The sequence below is a fragment of the Prunus avium genome, chromosome 2 (genome assembly GCF_965620075.1).
Source record: "Prunus avium chromosome 2, drPruAviu1.hap1.1, whole genome shotgun sequence".
NCBI classification, from domain to species: Eukaryota; Viridiplantae; Streptophyta; class Magnoliopsida; order Rosales; family Rosaceae; genus Prunus; species Prunus avium.
Window position 1 is genome coordinate 25,557,301 of NC_142285.1, and position 14,100 is coordinate 25,571,400.

A 14,100-nucleotide genomic window follows, 5' to 3' on the forward strand; every position below is an offset into this window, starting at 1 on the left:
CAAGTAATTATAGTGTGGTATTAGAGTAGAATCACGTGATGTACCTTGTGCATGTGTTATGATATAAGTGGATATTTATTGATTAATATCAACCATATCAACCACCTATATTATAACACGTTGACGGATTATAGTATTATGAAACGGTATTCCAGTACCATACAATAATTTCTCACAACAAATAGGGAGGAGGTGTGAATAGCAGTAAATAGGGAATAATAATTAACAAAGCCATTCCAATAAGATTTAGAAGTGTCATATTATATAGCACCGTAATTTGATTGGTCAGTTGAAAAAAGGTCAGATTTGTTGGCCAAACAATCCATCCAAATATATCAGATACAGATACGACCCTTTTTTTTATGCTTAGAAGATTTCCATGGGCATTAACACCTCAGAAATGCAGCAAATGCTCATCTCTTCCTGTTGCATATTGTTAATGGCTTTCTCCAAAGTTCTTGGAGAAACACAAAATACCTGCAAAGAATTGAAGTGTGGGGATAAAGGCCCGCTTATCCATTTCCCTTTCAGCCTCAGATAGGCAACCAGATCACTGTGGCTATCCTGGGTTTGCTGTGTCTTGCAATGAGAGACATCATACGGTTCTTGAGCAGCCAATTCCAGTCAAACTCTCTGTCAAAAGCATAGATTATAAGCATCAGTCAAACTCTCAGTCAAAAGCATAGATAATTGCCTGCTGGTAAAAGTTTCAGAAATCCTCAACATGTCAATCTTTCCATTCCACTTTTCAAAAGAGTCCATGAACATTACCTTATTCAATTGTTCTTCTGTTCTTGAAAGATGGCCATATAATTATCAGGTTCTAAATGGCCCCTGCCTCAGCAACCTTGGCAATCAAATCTATGTCGTTTATGATGACTACGAAATTGATAACCTCCAGCCTTGCACAAAGATGCATAATGTTTTATCAGTTCCAGTTTTTGATTTAGACAGATCTCTTAGTGTTTTGAGATGGTCTACACCAAATTGCACAAAATGTGAAGCAGGAGGTAAGAAGTGTATGCTGAAGAACAATGGCACCCGAGTTGAAATTGAATGTGTTGACCTGAAGAAAGCAAGTAAGGCAATAGTACATATTTTGCTTCACATATTTCCTGCTCAAATTTTTACACATCTTGTAAAGTGCCGGCAATTATTCAGGGAATGTTGCCCAGGAGGCAATATGTATAAATGAATTTCACGAACATGACGATCTGCTTTATGTCATTATCTTTTACAGGTGCAGCAACGAAATTAGCGGCAACCAGTGAGTCACCTAACTGATTATTTTGCTGTGACATGTCTAGAAGACCGGGGTATATATTTACTTTTTAATGATTATTTTGTAGGTGCAACCATGGGTTCATTCGTCCTCTTACTACTGGTTGTTGCAGTCTATCAGGTCTATAGATATGATATAAAGGAAAACGATAATCGATTAAAATTTGAAAGATTTCTAGAGGATTACAAAGTCTTCAAACCAAGTAGATATTCCTATGCAGATATTAAGAGGTGTTGGAGCAAGATTTCTTTCATGAAGAAATACTTCCACAGGTTCTTGACTCCAGTCCGCACACTTCCTTGGTTGAAAAGAACTACGGATCGCGTTTCCGAGAATGAACGATGGAAATGGGGTGAGTACCTGCAAAAGCCACTCTGACGCTCAAGACAGTGTTTTGCAGCGAACTCTTAGTGCTCAATTGAATTTCTCGTACCTTTGCTGGAGGTATGGTTAGGATTTTACAGCGCTCAGAGCCCTTTGGGTTTAGCTCCACCTCCCTAGCTTTGCGCATCCCATCCTCCACTCCCCGATCATTCCACCCTCCGCACTTCTTTGGTGGGAGGGAAGCTCGACCGCTCCACGTCTTTTAATTATGGCATACGGGTTAGGTCATGCTACGTGGGATTTGGTCTCCACAGAGCTACGTCATGCTATGTGGATTTTGGTCCCCACAGTGCCCCCCTTTTTTTCTCTCTACACGCTTCACGGGTGGAGGGAAAAATAATTTGATTTAGATTTGAATTCCTTCATATTGAGCCTATGATGTCGTCAGGGGTTCATGGCTGAACCCGAACGAACAATTCGTCTTCCTCTCTTGGACTTGCTAAGTCCGAATAAACGACTATATTATTGCCAAACCCACTAAAATATCACTTGCTGAGCCTAATTCTTACCTTGGGTTTAACGTTGGGCCCAATCCCCATGTTCAGCCCACATGCACAAGGGTTAGTTGAAATTTAAAATTACGTGGGAATCCAATGCATGAGTGCCGAACCCAACTGTGGGGCCTACGCGCTGCAGAGTGCAAACCTATAGCCGATCCGCTTGTTGAATGCCCAGCGCCAACCCGCATAGAGTGTACCCTTGGGAGTTTTGCATTTCAGCCGATGTCGTGGGCCCCAAATGCGCTTCAAATGATGTGGTGGACCCCATACTCTTTGCTATTCTCTTTGCTAGCCAATCCCAAATGGACCCCAGCTTTTGGGTTTCCTCTTCTTGCCCTTGAGCTGACCTCGTGGACCCTAGCGCCTTTCGTTTTTCACTTTGCTCTTTCAACCGATATCCAATGGCCTACAAGTTTGGAATGTTTTTTTTCTATTATTTTTTAGGTGTGCTTGCGCTTTAGCTGACTCCCTGGACCCCAACGCCTTTCGTTTTTCAGCCAATCCCCGGTGGTCCATGACTTGGGTTTGTTTGTTTGTTTGTTTGTTTTTTTTTTTTTTTGGGCTTGTTGGCCAAACCCAAGTAAATAACACCCCTCATCCATGCATGTTGCTTTTTCATGCACCCTTGTCCTTGCTCTTATTTTCACATGCAACGCTTTATATCATGCACTTTGGCTTATATATGCAATCCAGTGGGCCTCTAGAGAAATCTTAAATTTTTCTCTTGGCTTTTCAACCAACCCGATGGACCCCAGCTCCTCTAGATTTTTCCCTCTCACTTCAGTCGATCCCAGGTGGTCCACAACTTAGTCTTTGCGTGAAAAAGAGAATAAGCCTAGCTCCATAGATGATACTCATTATTTGGCACTATTTATTGCTTATACATGTTGCATTCCTTTGTCTTTTTGTCTGTCTAAGAAGTGCATGCATCTTTCTGTCAAGGAAATGCATGTGTTGGGTAGAATAACTTTGATTGGTCATATCAGACCAAGCCTTTGTTGCGAGAGCCTAAGGTGAATATCTGATTCGGCCGTATCAAGTCTTATCCTTACTTTTGAAAAGAACTTCTCCCCATGACTTTTTGTCATATATTTTTCTGTAATGCTCATGCCTTCTGATATAAAAGGTCGGGCGATAAAAATACATTTCATTCACAAAACCGTTCATATTTTGCTTTTGTTCCTCATATAGGCTCTAGGCTTGAAGGGAAAGGAAAGCGTTCTGTGCATTTCAAAATTATGTCGAAGGTCACTTGTTCTTGCTATGACCCAGTAAGTATTATTTCAATCTTTGCTATTTTCATGACGAGGCACGAGATTCGGCCCAAGTCTAATGGTGCCTCACCGGGCTACAAGATCCTTAAAGCTCGCACCAAAGGATGTGTTTCCGACAACGTGGGGATCGATTGTCTTCCTCTGGGGTCGGACATGTACACTGGTACTGGTATCCTTGAGGGCTCCTTAATTCTTTCGCCAACCCATTTAGAGTACGTTAGGTTTCCACTTGATCCCTTTTTTCATATGCTTTTGTTCTTCTTGGATCTTCACCCCATGCAATTGAACCCAAATTCTTATCTCCTCATATCTGGTTTTCTGGCCATCGGGTTAAAGTGGGGTGTGTCCCTTAGCTTTAAGGATTTCATCTACCTCCATGACTTAGCTTGTGTTAGGGGTGAAAGTCACTATTTCTTTTTTACGCCTATATATGGTAAAAAGATATTTTCTTGTAAACTCACTTCCACCAAGTATTGGAAAAACCAACCTCTCTTAATCACTGGGGAATGGGCGGCGCTTGAGATGTCTCACATGCTTATCCCATCGGTGTTTGGCTCGAAACCTTGTATAATGATTTATGCCTTTTGAATATAATTTATTGTGTTTTTGCATGTCTAACCTTTTCTCTTGGCAGCGCTTCCTTCGGACAAAAGGTACATCATTCCTGAGGACCGGATCGTTTGGTTGAAGGAGAACTTGGTAGGTAAGGGGTGGGATGTCACTTGCTTCGTGGACCCTGCAACTCTTATCTGTATGTCCATTGCTCGTCGCACAGTGGTTTACATTCCGTTCATTTTAGCTGATTTGAACCTGCACGGAATAGATATGTTCAAGAACATTTGTTCTGTCGACATCGAGCTTTGTTGCACTAAGAATTCAGCGTCCCTAATCCAGGCCAGTTTTCAAAAAAAGGAGGCTGAGTTAGCTCAACACAGCAACTCTGAGGACTGCGCATCTGAGTCTGAGTCTGATCATTCAGATATGTCGACGCCACGTTCACTATTAGTCTCGGGTCGTAGAGAAAGGGGATCGGGAAAAGAGACCGAGCCCTCCGAGTCTGTAAAGAAGTCCCGCCATGCTCCGCAGGTCGTTTTGGGTTTGAGTTCGCCTAATGCTGCATCCGCCTTGAGTACTCCTTCCCGACCTCAGCAAGTCCCTCATGTTCCTACTCCTACTAGCTCATTGGGTGAAAATGATTTCATGGCCATGACTGAAAAACATATGTAGGGCTACCAATCACACTGCTTGAGTGCGATACGATAATATTTAGGGTTTGTACTGATGTTATCCAGTTGTCATGTCCTATTATAGCTGCCTAATGCTCATTTTCTTATGTCTCGCAAATGGTTGGGATTTGCAACGCGCAAATGACAATGTTCCATTCTATGAGCCACGAGATATGCGAAAAGACAGCAACCCTCGAGCTCAATGGGAAGCGCATCAAGGACTATGAAACTGAGCTTAAACAGCAGCGGGGAGAGCTGCAGAGTCTGAGAAGCGGCCAAAGCACTACACTGATAGAGGTTGATCGCCTTAAGCAGGAATTGGTGGATGATTCACGCGATAGGGATAAGAAGTATCAGGCCAACACCAATCAAATCGGGGTCGAGATGGCCAGGCAATTTAGATACGATTGGGTCCAAGGTCAACAGCTCCCTGAACACCGGTTTGTGGGGGATCCAAATAATTATGACGATGAGTTGGGATTTGATCTCGTTGGCTATGAACTATTTCAGGGTAAGCATCCTGATGATTGTCCTCCGACGGATTACCTCCCCCATCACAGGACCCTGCCAGCAGCTTTTCATGGGTCGACGTCAGCCCCTTCTGGGTTAGTTGGGACCAATGTCCTTGGCACCACTCCTAATGCAGCATCGTTCATTGCCAGCACTAGGCCCGTCCTTGGATTTATAGGCTTCACGTCACCCACTGGATTTTCTACTTGTGCTGGGCCTACCTCGGAGGCTGTTTTCGATCCGTTCGATGATGCATCCTAGATTGCTTATCGTTGTTCACTGCTTGTGTTTTTCTTTCAACTTTACCTTTGCTTTTGTGTACTTAATTATCTCGGGTGTGCTCCCTAAATTCCGGGCTCGCTTTACCAAACTTTATGAGTTATTCCTCTAGTTTGAATTTAACCCAGAAGATAATTACCCAAGGTGGATCGCCATTTTCAAATTCAAAAACAAGGGATCGAATATCCTATCGTTCACGTATTACGGCCTTATCAAGCGTCCCCCATTGAGCTACGTCTCTAGATAAGTCTCTATATAAATGTTCATTCAGTTTTTAGGTGATCAACCTCGATCAGTGTAGTGTTTTGACCGCTTCTTAGGCTCTGCAGCTCTCCACGTTGCTGTTCAAGCTCAGTTTCATATTCCTTGATGCACTTCCCGCTAAGCTCAAGGGTTGCCGTCTTTTCGCATATCTTGTGGCTCATAGCCTGGAATCTTGCCATTTGCTCGTTGCGAATCCCAACAATTTGCGAGACATAAGAAAATGAGCATTATGCAGCTATAATAGGACATGACAACTGGATAACATCAGCACAAACCCTCAATATTACCGTACCGTACTCAAGCAGTGTGATTGGTAGCCCTACATCTGTTCGTCAGTCATGGCTATGAAGTCATTCTCACCCAGTGAGCTAGTAGTAGGAACACGAGGAACTTGCTGAGGTTGGGAATAAGTACTCGAGGCGGATGCATCATTGGGCTAACTCAAACTCAAAATGACCTGCGGAGCATGTCGAGACTTCTTTGCAGACCCAGAGGGCTCGGTCACTTTTCCCGATCTCCTTTCCCTACGGCCTGGGACCGATAGTGAATGTGGCGTCAACATATCTGAATGATCAGACTCAGACTCCGATAAGCAATCCTCGGAGTTGCTGTGCTGAGCTAACTCAGCCTCCCTTTCTTGAAATCTGGCCCGAATAAGGGATGCCGAATCCTCAGTGCAGCAAAGCTCGATGTCGACGGAATAAATGTTCTTGAATAGATCTATTTCGTGCAAGTTCAAATCAGCTAAAATGAACGAGAAGTAAATTGTTATGCGATGAGCAATGAAGATACGGATAAGAGTCGCAGGGTCCACGAAGCAAGTAACATCCCAACCCTGACCGATCAAGTTCTCCTCCAACCAAGCAATCTGGTCCTCAGGAGTAATGTACCTTTTGTCCAAATGAAGCGCTGCTAAGAGAAAATGTTAATTAGACCAGCAAAAACATAATAAATTATATTCAAAAGGCATAAATCATATACCAGGTTTCGAGCCAAACACCGATGGGATAGACATGTGAGACATCTTAGGCACCTCTCACTCCCCAGTGATTAAGAGATGTTGATTTTTCCAATACTTGGTGGAAATGGGTTTACAAGAAAATATCTTTTCACCATATCTAGGCATAAAAAAGAAATAGTGACTTTCACCCCTAACACAAGCTAAGTCATGGAGGTAGATGAAATCCTTGAAGCTAAGGGACACACCCCACTTCAATCCGATAGCCCAAAAACTGGATATGAGGAGATAAGAATTTGGGTTCAATTGCATGGGGTGAAGACCCAAGAAGAACAAAAGCATATGAAAAGAGCGGCGAAGTGGAAACTTAACGTACTCTAAATGGGCCGGCAAAAGAATTAAGGAGCCCTCAGGGATACCAGTACCAGTGTACATGTCCGACCCCAGAGGAAGACTATTGATCCCCATGTTGTCAAGAACACATCCTTTGGTGCAAGCCTTAAGGATCTCATAGCCCAATGGGGCACCATTAGAGTTGGGCTAAATCTCGTGCCTCGACATGAAAATAGCAAAGATGGAAATAATACTTGCTAGGTCATAACAAGAACGAGAGACCTTCGACAGAATTTTGAAATGCACAGAATGCTTTCCTTTCCTTTTAAGCCTAGAGCCTATATGAGGAACAAAAGCAAAATATGAACGATTTTGTAAATTAAATGTATTTTTATCGCCCAACCTTTTATATCATAAGGCGTGAGCATTAAAGAAAAATATATGACAAAAAGTCATGGGGAGAAGTCCTTTTCAAAAGTAAGGATAAGACTTGATATGGCCAAATAAGATATTCACCTTAGGCTCTCGCAACAAAGGCCTGGTTTGATATGACAAATCAAAGCTATTCTACCCAACGCATGCGTTTCCCAAAAAGAAAGTTGCATGCACTTCTTGGACAGACAAAAAGACAAAGAAATGCAACAGGTATAAGGAATAAATGGTGCCAAATAATGAGTTCCATCTACTAAGATAGGCTTATTCTATTTCTCACACAAAGACTAAGTTATGAACCACCTGGGATCGGCTTAAGTGAGGGAAAAATCTAAAGGCGCTGGGGTCCATCGGATTGGTTGAAAAGCCAAGAGAAAAATTCAAGATTTCCCTAGGGGTCCACCAGATTGCATGGTATAAAGCGTTGCATGTGAAGATAAGGGCAAGGACAAGGGTGCCTGAAAAAGTAACGTGCATGGATGAGAGGCATTATTTAATTGGGTTTGGCCAACAAGCCCAAAAAAACAAAAACAAACAAACCTAAGTCATGGACCACTTGCTATTTGATTGTCTTCATGTTCAAGAACAGCTTCGTGAATGAGGTGTTCCTATAACCCTAGCACTACAATGAGTGCTCCTATGAGCCTAACATAAACTTAGTGATAGGGATGCTCTTATGGCCCCCAGCATGTACATAGTGCTCAGTGTTTTTCTATCTGAAGCATGTGCTCAAGCACTAGCCCAATACTCAGCATCCCATATGCCTCCAGCATATGCTCTCATTGAATATTGCAACAGATCATATAAAGAAGGAATAGTTGTCCTAAAATCATGACAGAGAACGAACTGAAGCACGACATGATTTAAACTTACATACTGCCTAATCGAGGTATGTAAGTTTTCTTCATCATGATCACGATCCTTGAAAGTTTCAAGGTTCCGAGCTTCCCATTTAAATAAGACCAGTTTTGTGAACTTTTTCTTACAGTATTTGATATTTAGTTGTTAGTTGTTACATGTTGAGAGAAATAATGTCAGGAGGTAGTGGGGTTGGAAGGATGAAACATCAGAAACTTTCTAAAAAGCAAGAAATCGGTTTTAAGATGCGGGTTACACTTTGATATGAGCAAATAAATAACCAACTGGAAAGGCAACTAGTGAATTTTCTTCGAAGTCTTAATATCACAGTTCTCTACCTTGCATGAAGGTGTGGCTCTTATCCTTTGCTTCAATATGTAAGTTCAATGGTTCAAGGGCTTCTGACCAAATTATGATCTCCAACTGGGTTCAACTAGTGAACCTGCAAAGTGGTACCATCACTATCAATCCAAGTTTTCCCACTGAATGACAGAGGGTTTCCCTGGTTACCCTTCCACGCTAGGAGACTGAAGAAAGCAAGACTAAAAATTACTGATTTGGAGAAAACACTGAATGATAAGGTAAGGTGAGTATACATCAAGGCATAGACCTTGTGTCGCACATGGGAAAAAGCTCTGAGAAAGTACAACATCAAGGAACTGAAATGTCACAATTAACAAAAGGAGGTCTTTATTTAAATGTAGTAGCAAATAAAAAATTATAGAGGAAATGTCCAAACCACTTTATTCTAATACGGTCGTGTAGCCAAAACACTAACCCAAGTATCTCCTAAGTTTCCATTCTTTCTTCGTCTAATTGGCTACCAACATTAGCTGAACTAAACCATCTCTAAGACTGTTATAAATATAGTGCATAAGCAATGTAAGTTGGAACTTTACTAACTTTGGATATGCTATTAACAAAAAAATCTTATGCCAAATATTGGAAAACTGAGTTGACTGACCACCAAAATTTCTGAACTTAAATAGCCACGAGATATCAATCAAAGTCATTCAACCTTTAAATTTTAGTTGGCCTTACTTTCTACATTGTAATGACATTGATGAAGTCACTTATCAATGCAGAGTACCAGACTTCCAGAATTCCCTTTTAAAAGAAATAAAATAAAATAAAAAGAGCACAAATTCAATGTACATACATTGAAACTTTTGGTTATGTATGGAAATCTTTGAAATCACCAATAAACCTTTAATTAGCAAGAACTCCTAAGACACAATACCCAAACTATTTTATGACCGTTGCACACAGCCTTCAATTATTTTCAAGTTATCACACCATCAGGCCTTGCACAGAAATGATTTTAAGATCATATACATTCCTGTAGAAAGGTGGAACTTGCAGTAAATCAATTGCTTTAGAGGAAAACTAAATTCAAAGAGTTCCCTCACCACTACAAATGGTGGACCGATAAGGTAGGACTTATATGAAAATAGTTCATAGAATATATATACAGCATGCATGGACATTTACAGTGCATTTCCTTCACGTTGATGGTTGACAAGGTTTTAATTCACTCAACAAAATATTCTTGTTGTTGCTAGATTATTACCCAGCCAACTGCTGCTTTCTCGAAAATATTCTTAGGTCATGTAAGTTTCCAATTTAATCAAACATATACATTAACATCCTTGTCCATTATCCTTCAAGCTCAGTAATATAATCCTAATTTGTAAAAGAAATGGTGGTTCGCAGGTCCAAAATAAATATAAACTTTAACTCATGACTCAGAAAAAATATATGTATAAATTGTGCCCAAAAGAAATACTCATAAATAAAGTTCGTCAAACACGTTGACCATAATTATTCGTACGAAAGGAGTTGATGGCCTTGCAAAGTCAGAGGACCTCAGATCACCATGGAATTCATCACCAACTTTACATGTTTTATTCGTTTTACAAAATGGTTTTGAATTGACCCAACAAACAGGTGACATACACACACTACCAAATTTAGCTTTTTTCACAAGTCATGCACGTACAAACTAATGATTCATGAATAAGTACGATACTAAGTGGCACTGGTGTAAAATATAACAAAGATAAAAGAGAGAAACAGTTAATTTCAGTTACCTTGTAATCACTAGACAAGGAGAAAACAAATCCCGTTGACGTTGTTTTCCTTAATCCAACTCTTTGCCAGGACCACATCCACATTCGATGCCACCACCACACTCTTTGCCATTTCCACAAAACGCCTCTCCAGCATGCTATCCCAATCAACCTCTTACCTTAAAAAGATTGAAAGATCAGATTTCTGCCAATACCTGAATCACTCTTACGGTACATAATTATCATCATAATTCCTCTTAAAGCAACAGCAAGCAGAAGATGCTTCTACATTAACTAGATAAGTTAATTTAAATCTACAGATTCAGAAGCCAGTCTTCCTTTTAAAGAATAAAGTCCATGACTGAAACTACAAGTATTACTTGAATCATGTAATTAGAGTTTTTTTCCCCTTTCAGTCTAGTACCCATAAGAGGACCACAATTTCCAAACTACCTTTAAAGCTTACCTAAATTCTGGAATTCTCCTCCAGGGAGCACTTAAGGAGTTCCCAAGAACATTGCTGGGGCATGTTTCGGCTTTGAATACGAGGGCCCACAATTAAACTTCCCCGACCCATAGACCTTTACACTATGCTAGGTAAGGGGAACGGAAAGTGGAAGGATGAAAAGTACGCAGGTATGGTGGGGATTCTTCATCCCTTGAGTTGTTTGGTACAGTGGAAAGTTCAGATGCAAGCTATCGTAGAAAAGTTATTTTATTATTCTTTCCATAATTATAATTGGTTTGTGATAAAACAAATTGATATAAAATTGAGAAGACAATGTTATCTTACATTCGTATTCCCTCTCCCAATCCATCCAGAGCCGGAGTGATAAAAATATGTTGGGTCCCAAGGGGTTGATTATCCCTCCTTCTCTTTGCACCCCATCTCAGATCTTCTTTAAAGAATTCATGTATGCTCCTGATATAACCATTCTTAGTTTGTTAAGGAAGCAATCCTCGCAATCACTAGTAGAAGATGTAACAGGGGACACAAGGGCAATAAGAATAAAATTTTCCCCATTTCCAACATCGATTTCGTATAACTCGTGGAAAACTTCTCTGAACTCCTGTATCAATGTTGTGTAAAATGATCTATTTGGAGGAATAACATTTATAGCGAGGATCCCATTATCACAAAGAACTGATTTGGCAGCCAAAAGAACATCATTCCTAACAAACTCGAATGGCGGAGCAATTATACCATCTCCAGCATCCCTTGAATCTAAATCAACTAGCACTACATCAAATTTACAATCAACGTCATTGCCATCGAGCATGGCACAATCATCCACTATCTCATGAGAACCAAAAGAACCCGAACTTTGTCCATTACCTCCACCCGCAAGTTTCTCAATAACTTTTATTGCATCTCCAACGCAAACATTGATATGCTCACCACCATCTTCCAGTCCAAAATACTTCCTAGCAACTCTTAAAACTTCCTTGTCCGCCTCCACACCCACAACCTGAAAACCCAGTTCGGCTTTTAAAAATCCAAGCAAAGCTCCTCCCCCAACCCCTAAACACAAAGCTTTCGGCCTAAACCCACTTCGAATCCGTCCCTCGATATAAGAAGCAATCAACTGAAGACTTGCCACCATAGGAACCAAATAAGGGTGCACTAAAATACTATTATCCAGCCTAAACTCTACTTCTCCGATTTCCACATAATCCAAACCAAAGCCCATGTTGGGAACAATACTTACCTCCGTTTGAACCAAATTGGGCATTCTTTTAAACCTCAAACGCCTCCTGAACTCCCTCTTTGAAGCCTCACCACCACTCTCAATCTCCGCATCTTCCACCACCATTTCACCAACCAAAGACCCAACACACCTCTCCAAAACCACACTACAAATCACATTATCCTCATAACTCAAAATGGGTATCTCAGGAATGCCATGTTTGAAGCAAGACTTAGGAGATAAAGCAAGGAAAAGAGGTTTCAAACTCACCCCGAGTTCGCCATCACACGATGAGTCGTTTCTAGCTGGACGGTGGTAGATTGCCGGTGAATGGTGACCGTTGATGGGCTGGTTGCCGGTGAGGATTAGGCGGGAGATCCCGGGAGAGCTGAGCAGGAGCTGGAGGTGACCGGACTCGGTGGAGAAGATCCAGTCGGACTCCCGTTGTTTGGGGACGAGCATGGCGGCGACTCGGGGTGAGCCGGTGAGTTGAAAAGGTGTGTCGAGGACGGCGACGCGGAGGAGGGTGGTTGAGTTTGAGGGGTTGGGGAAAGTGAAGGTGATGAAACGAGATGGGGTTATGGTTTCGAATGTAGTCTTGTCTAGAGCCATTGAAGTTCCAGCCTTTTTGATTAAGAGGTGAACAAAGTTGAAAAATCGACCTGGGGATTTAAATAGAACAACTTTACTTTGGTACCAAATTCAATTGAAGAAGTTGTTAACCGCTGTTTTACCTGCTCAACTACGTCACAATTGTCAATTTACTCCCGTATTATTTTTTCTGTCACCTAACACATTCTCACAAAAACAAATAAAAAAATGAAAATGAAATTAGAAAATGATTAATAAACTAAAATGGAAAACAAAAAATTAGAAAAAGAAAAAGAAAATATCTCATCTCCTCTAGCCACCTTTAGAGTGTTGCTATTTCCACTCCCTTGTCCTATTTCCCCACTCACCTTATCTTCCCACCCACCATGTAAATTTGATCAAACCCAAACTTATCTTTCTACCCACCATTATTTCTAAAATACCCTTTAATTGCATTTTCATATTTTCCATTATAATAAAAAATTTCTATAAAAAACAATAAAAAAATTCTTCAATTAGCTCATCCCCACCCCAGGTTGCCCTCGCCGCCCCCCCCTCAACCCAGGGACGGTACTATGCTATGTACAACCTAGGCTATAGCCCAGGTTAGTTTTTTCCTTTTCTTATAGTTAGTGTTAATGTTTAAGTATATATGATGAAAAGTTGCTGGAATTGTTAGTGTAAAATAGGCCTTTTAAACAAATAAAATAAAAATGATATGTTCTCAAATTAAATTTATATATATTTATGATCAATTCCATAAGCCTCCTTTAAGGGTTTAGCCAAGTTTAAAATCTAACAGTCCAATAAGATAAATCTAGCCCATCCCATTTTGAAATGCTGGGTCCGTCCCTGCCTCAACTTCCTCCTGTGGTGAAAACCCAATAGTTAACACCATGACCATCACACTTATCATGTCAACCTCTCCTTCTCTAATCCGCAGCCATCCCCACCACCAATTTGTTTTTCCCACCCCTCACTCCTCCTTCACTAGACAAAACCCAAAATGAATAGATATATATACAGGGCCGGCCCTGGGGGTAGGCAAGAAAGGCCTTGGCCATGGGCCTCCAATTAAGGGGGCCCCAAATTTTTATATATTATATTTATATATATATATATATATATATATATTATTGTCCAACTAAAAGTAAAAAAATTTAAAATAAAAAAAACAGAAAATCAGCGTTGTAATTAAACGAGGAAGGCTGTTCCTCTTCCCATTCAGAAACTCTTTGTTTCCTACGCCACACAGCCAGCCAAGAGCAACAGCTCCTTTCCTAATTATTTCTCCATGGAGCTCTATTTAATCCATCGATCTCTTAATAATCCACCATTATATTTTTCTCTGTTATTCCCATCTCCCTTCAATCCATTATCCATATCCTTTATTTTCAGTTTCTATCATCTTTCTCATATCAGATTCATATTATAACCCTAAGTTTCAATCTC

The 14,100-nt window shown here is 40.7% G+C and overlaps 1 protein-coding gene across 10 annotated transcripts; it reads right to left on the reverse strand.

Moving 5' to 3' along the window:
- Positions 1 to 234: 234 nt before the first annotated feature.
- LOC110745240 (S-adenosyl-L-methionine-dependent methyltransferases superfamily protein) lies at positions 235 to 12,752 on the reverse strand. 10 transcript variants are annotated; one of them, XM_088248435.1, is made up of 6 exons: positions 11,163 to 12,752; positions 10,836 to 11,065; positions 10,391 to 10,543; positions 8,639 to 8,827; positions 772 to 902; positions 235 to 633 (listed from the first exon to the last, which is right to left on the reverse strand). In XM_088248435.1, exon 1 carries the CDS (start codon positions 12,667 to 12,669, stop codon positions 11,260 to 11,262), a length of 1,410 nt encoding a protein of 469 aa, XP_088104561.1. In that variant the 5' UTR covers positions 12,670 to 12,752; the 3' UTR covers positions 235 to 633; positions 772 to 902; positions 8,639 to 8,827; positions 10,391 to 10,543; positions 10,836 to 11,065; positions 11,163 to 11,259. The 10 variants fall into 10 exon arrangements, with proteins under 10 accessions (XP_088104561.1, XP_088104559.1, XP_088104560.1 ...); XM_088248433.1 differs by having other exon boundaries at positions 10,391 to 10,548; XM_088248434.1 differs by lacking the exon at positions 10,836 to 11,065.
- Positions 12,753 to 14,100: the final 1,348 nt, after the last annotated feature.

Bases quoted from the DNA above. Each gene is read 5' to 3' on its own strand.
- LOC110745240 (XM_088248434.1), bottom strand. From the start codon at position 12,669: ATGGCTCTAGACAAGACTACATTCGAAACCATAACCCCATCTCGTTTC.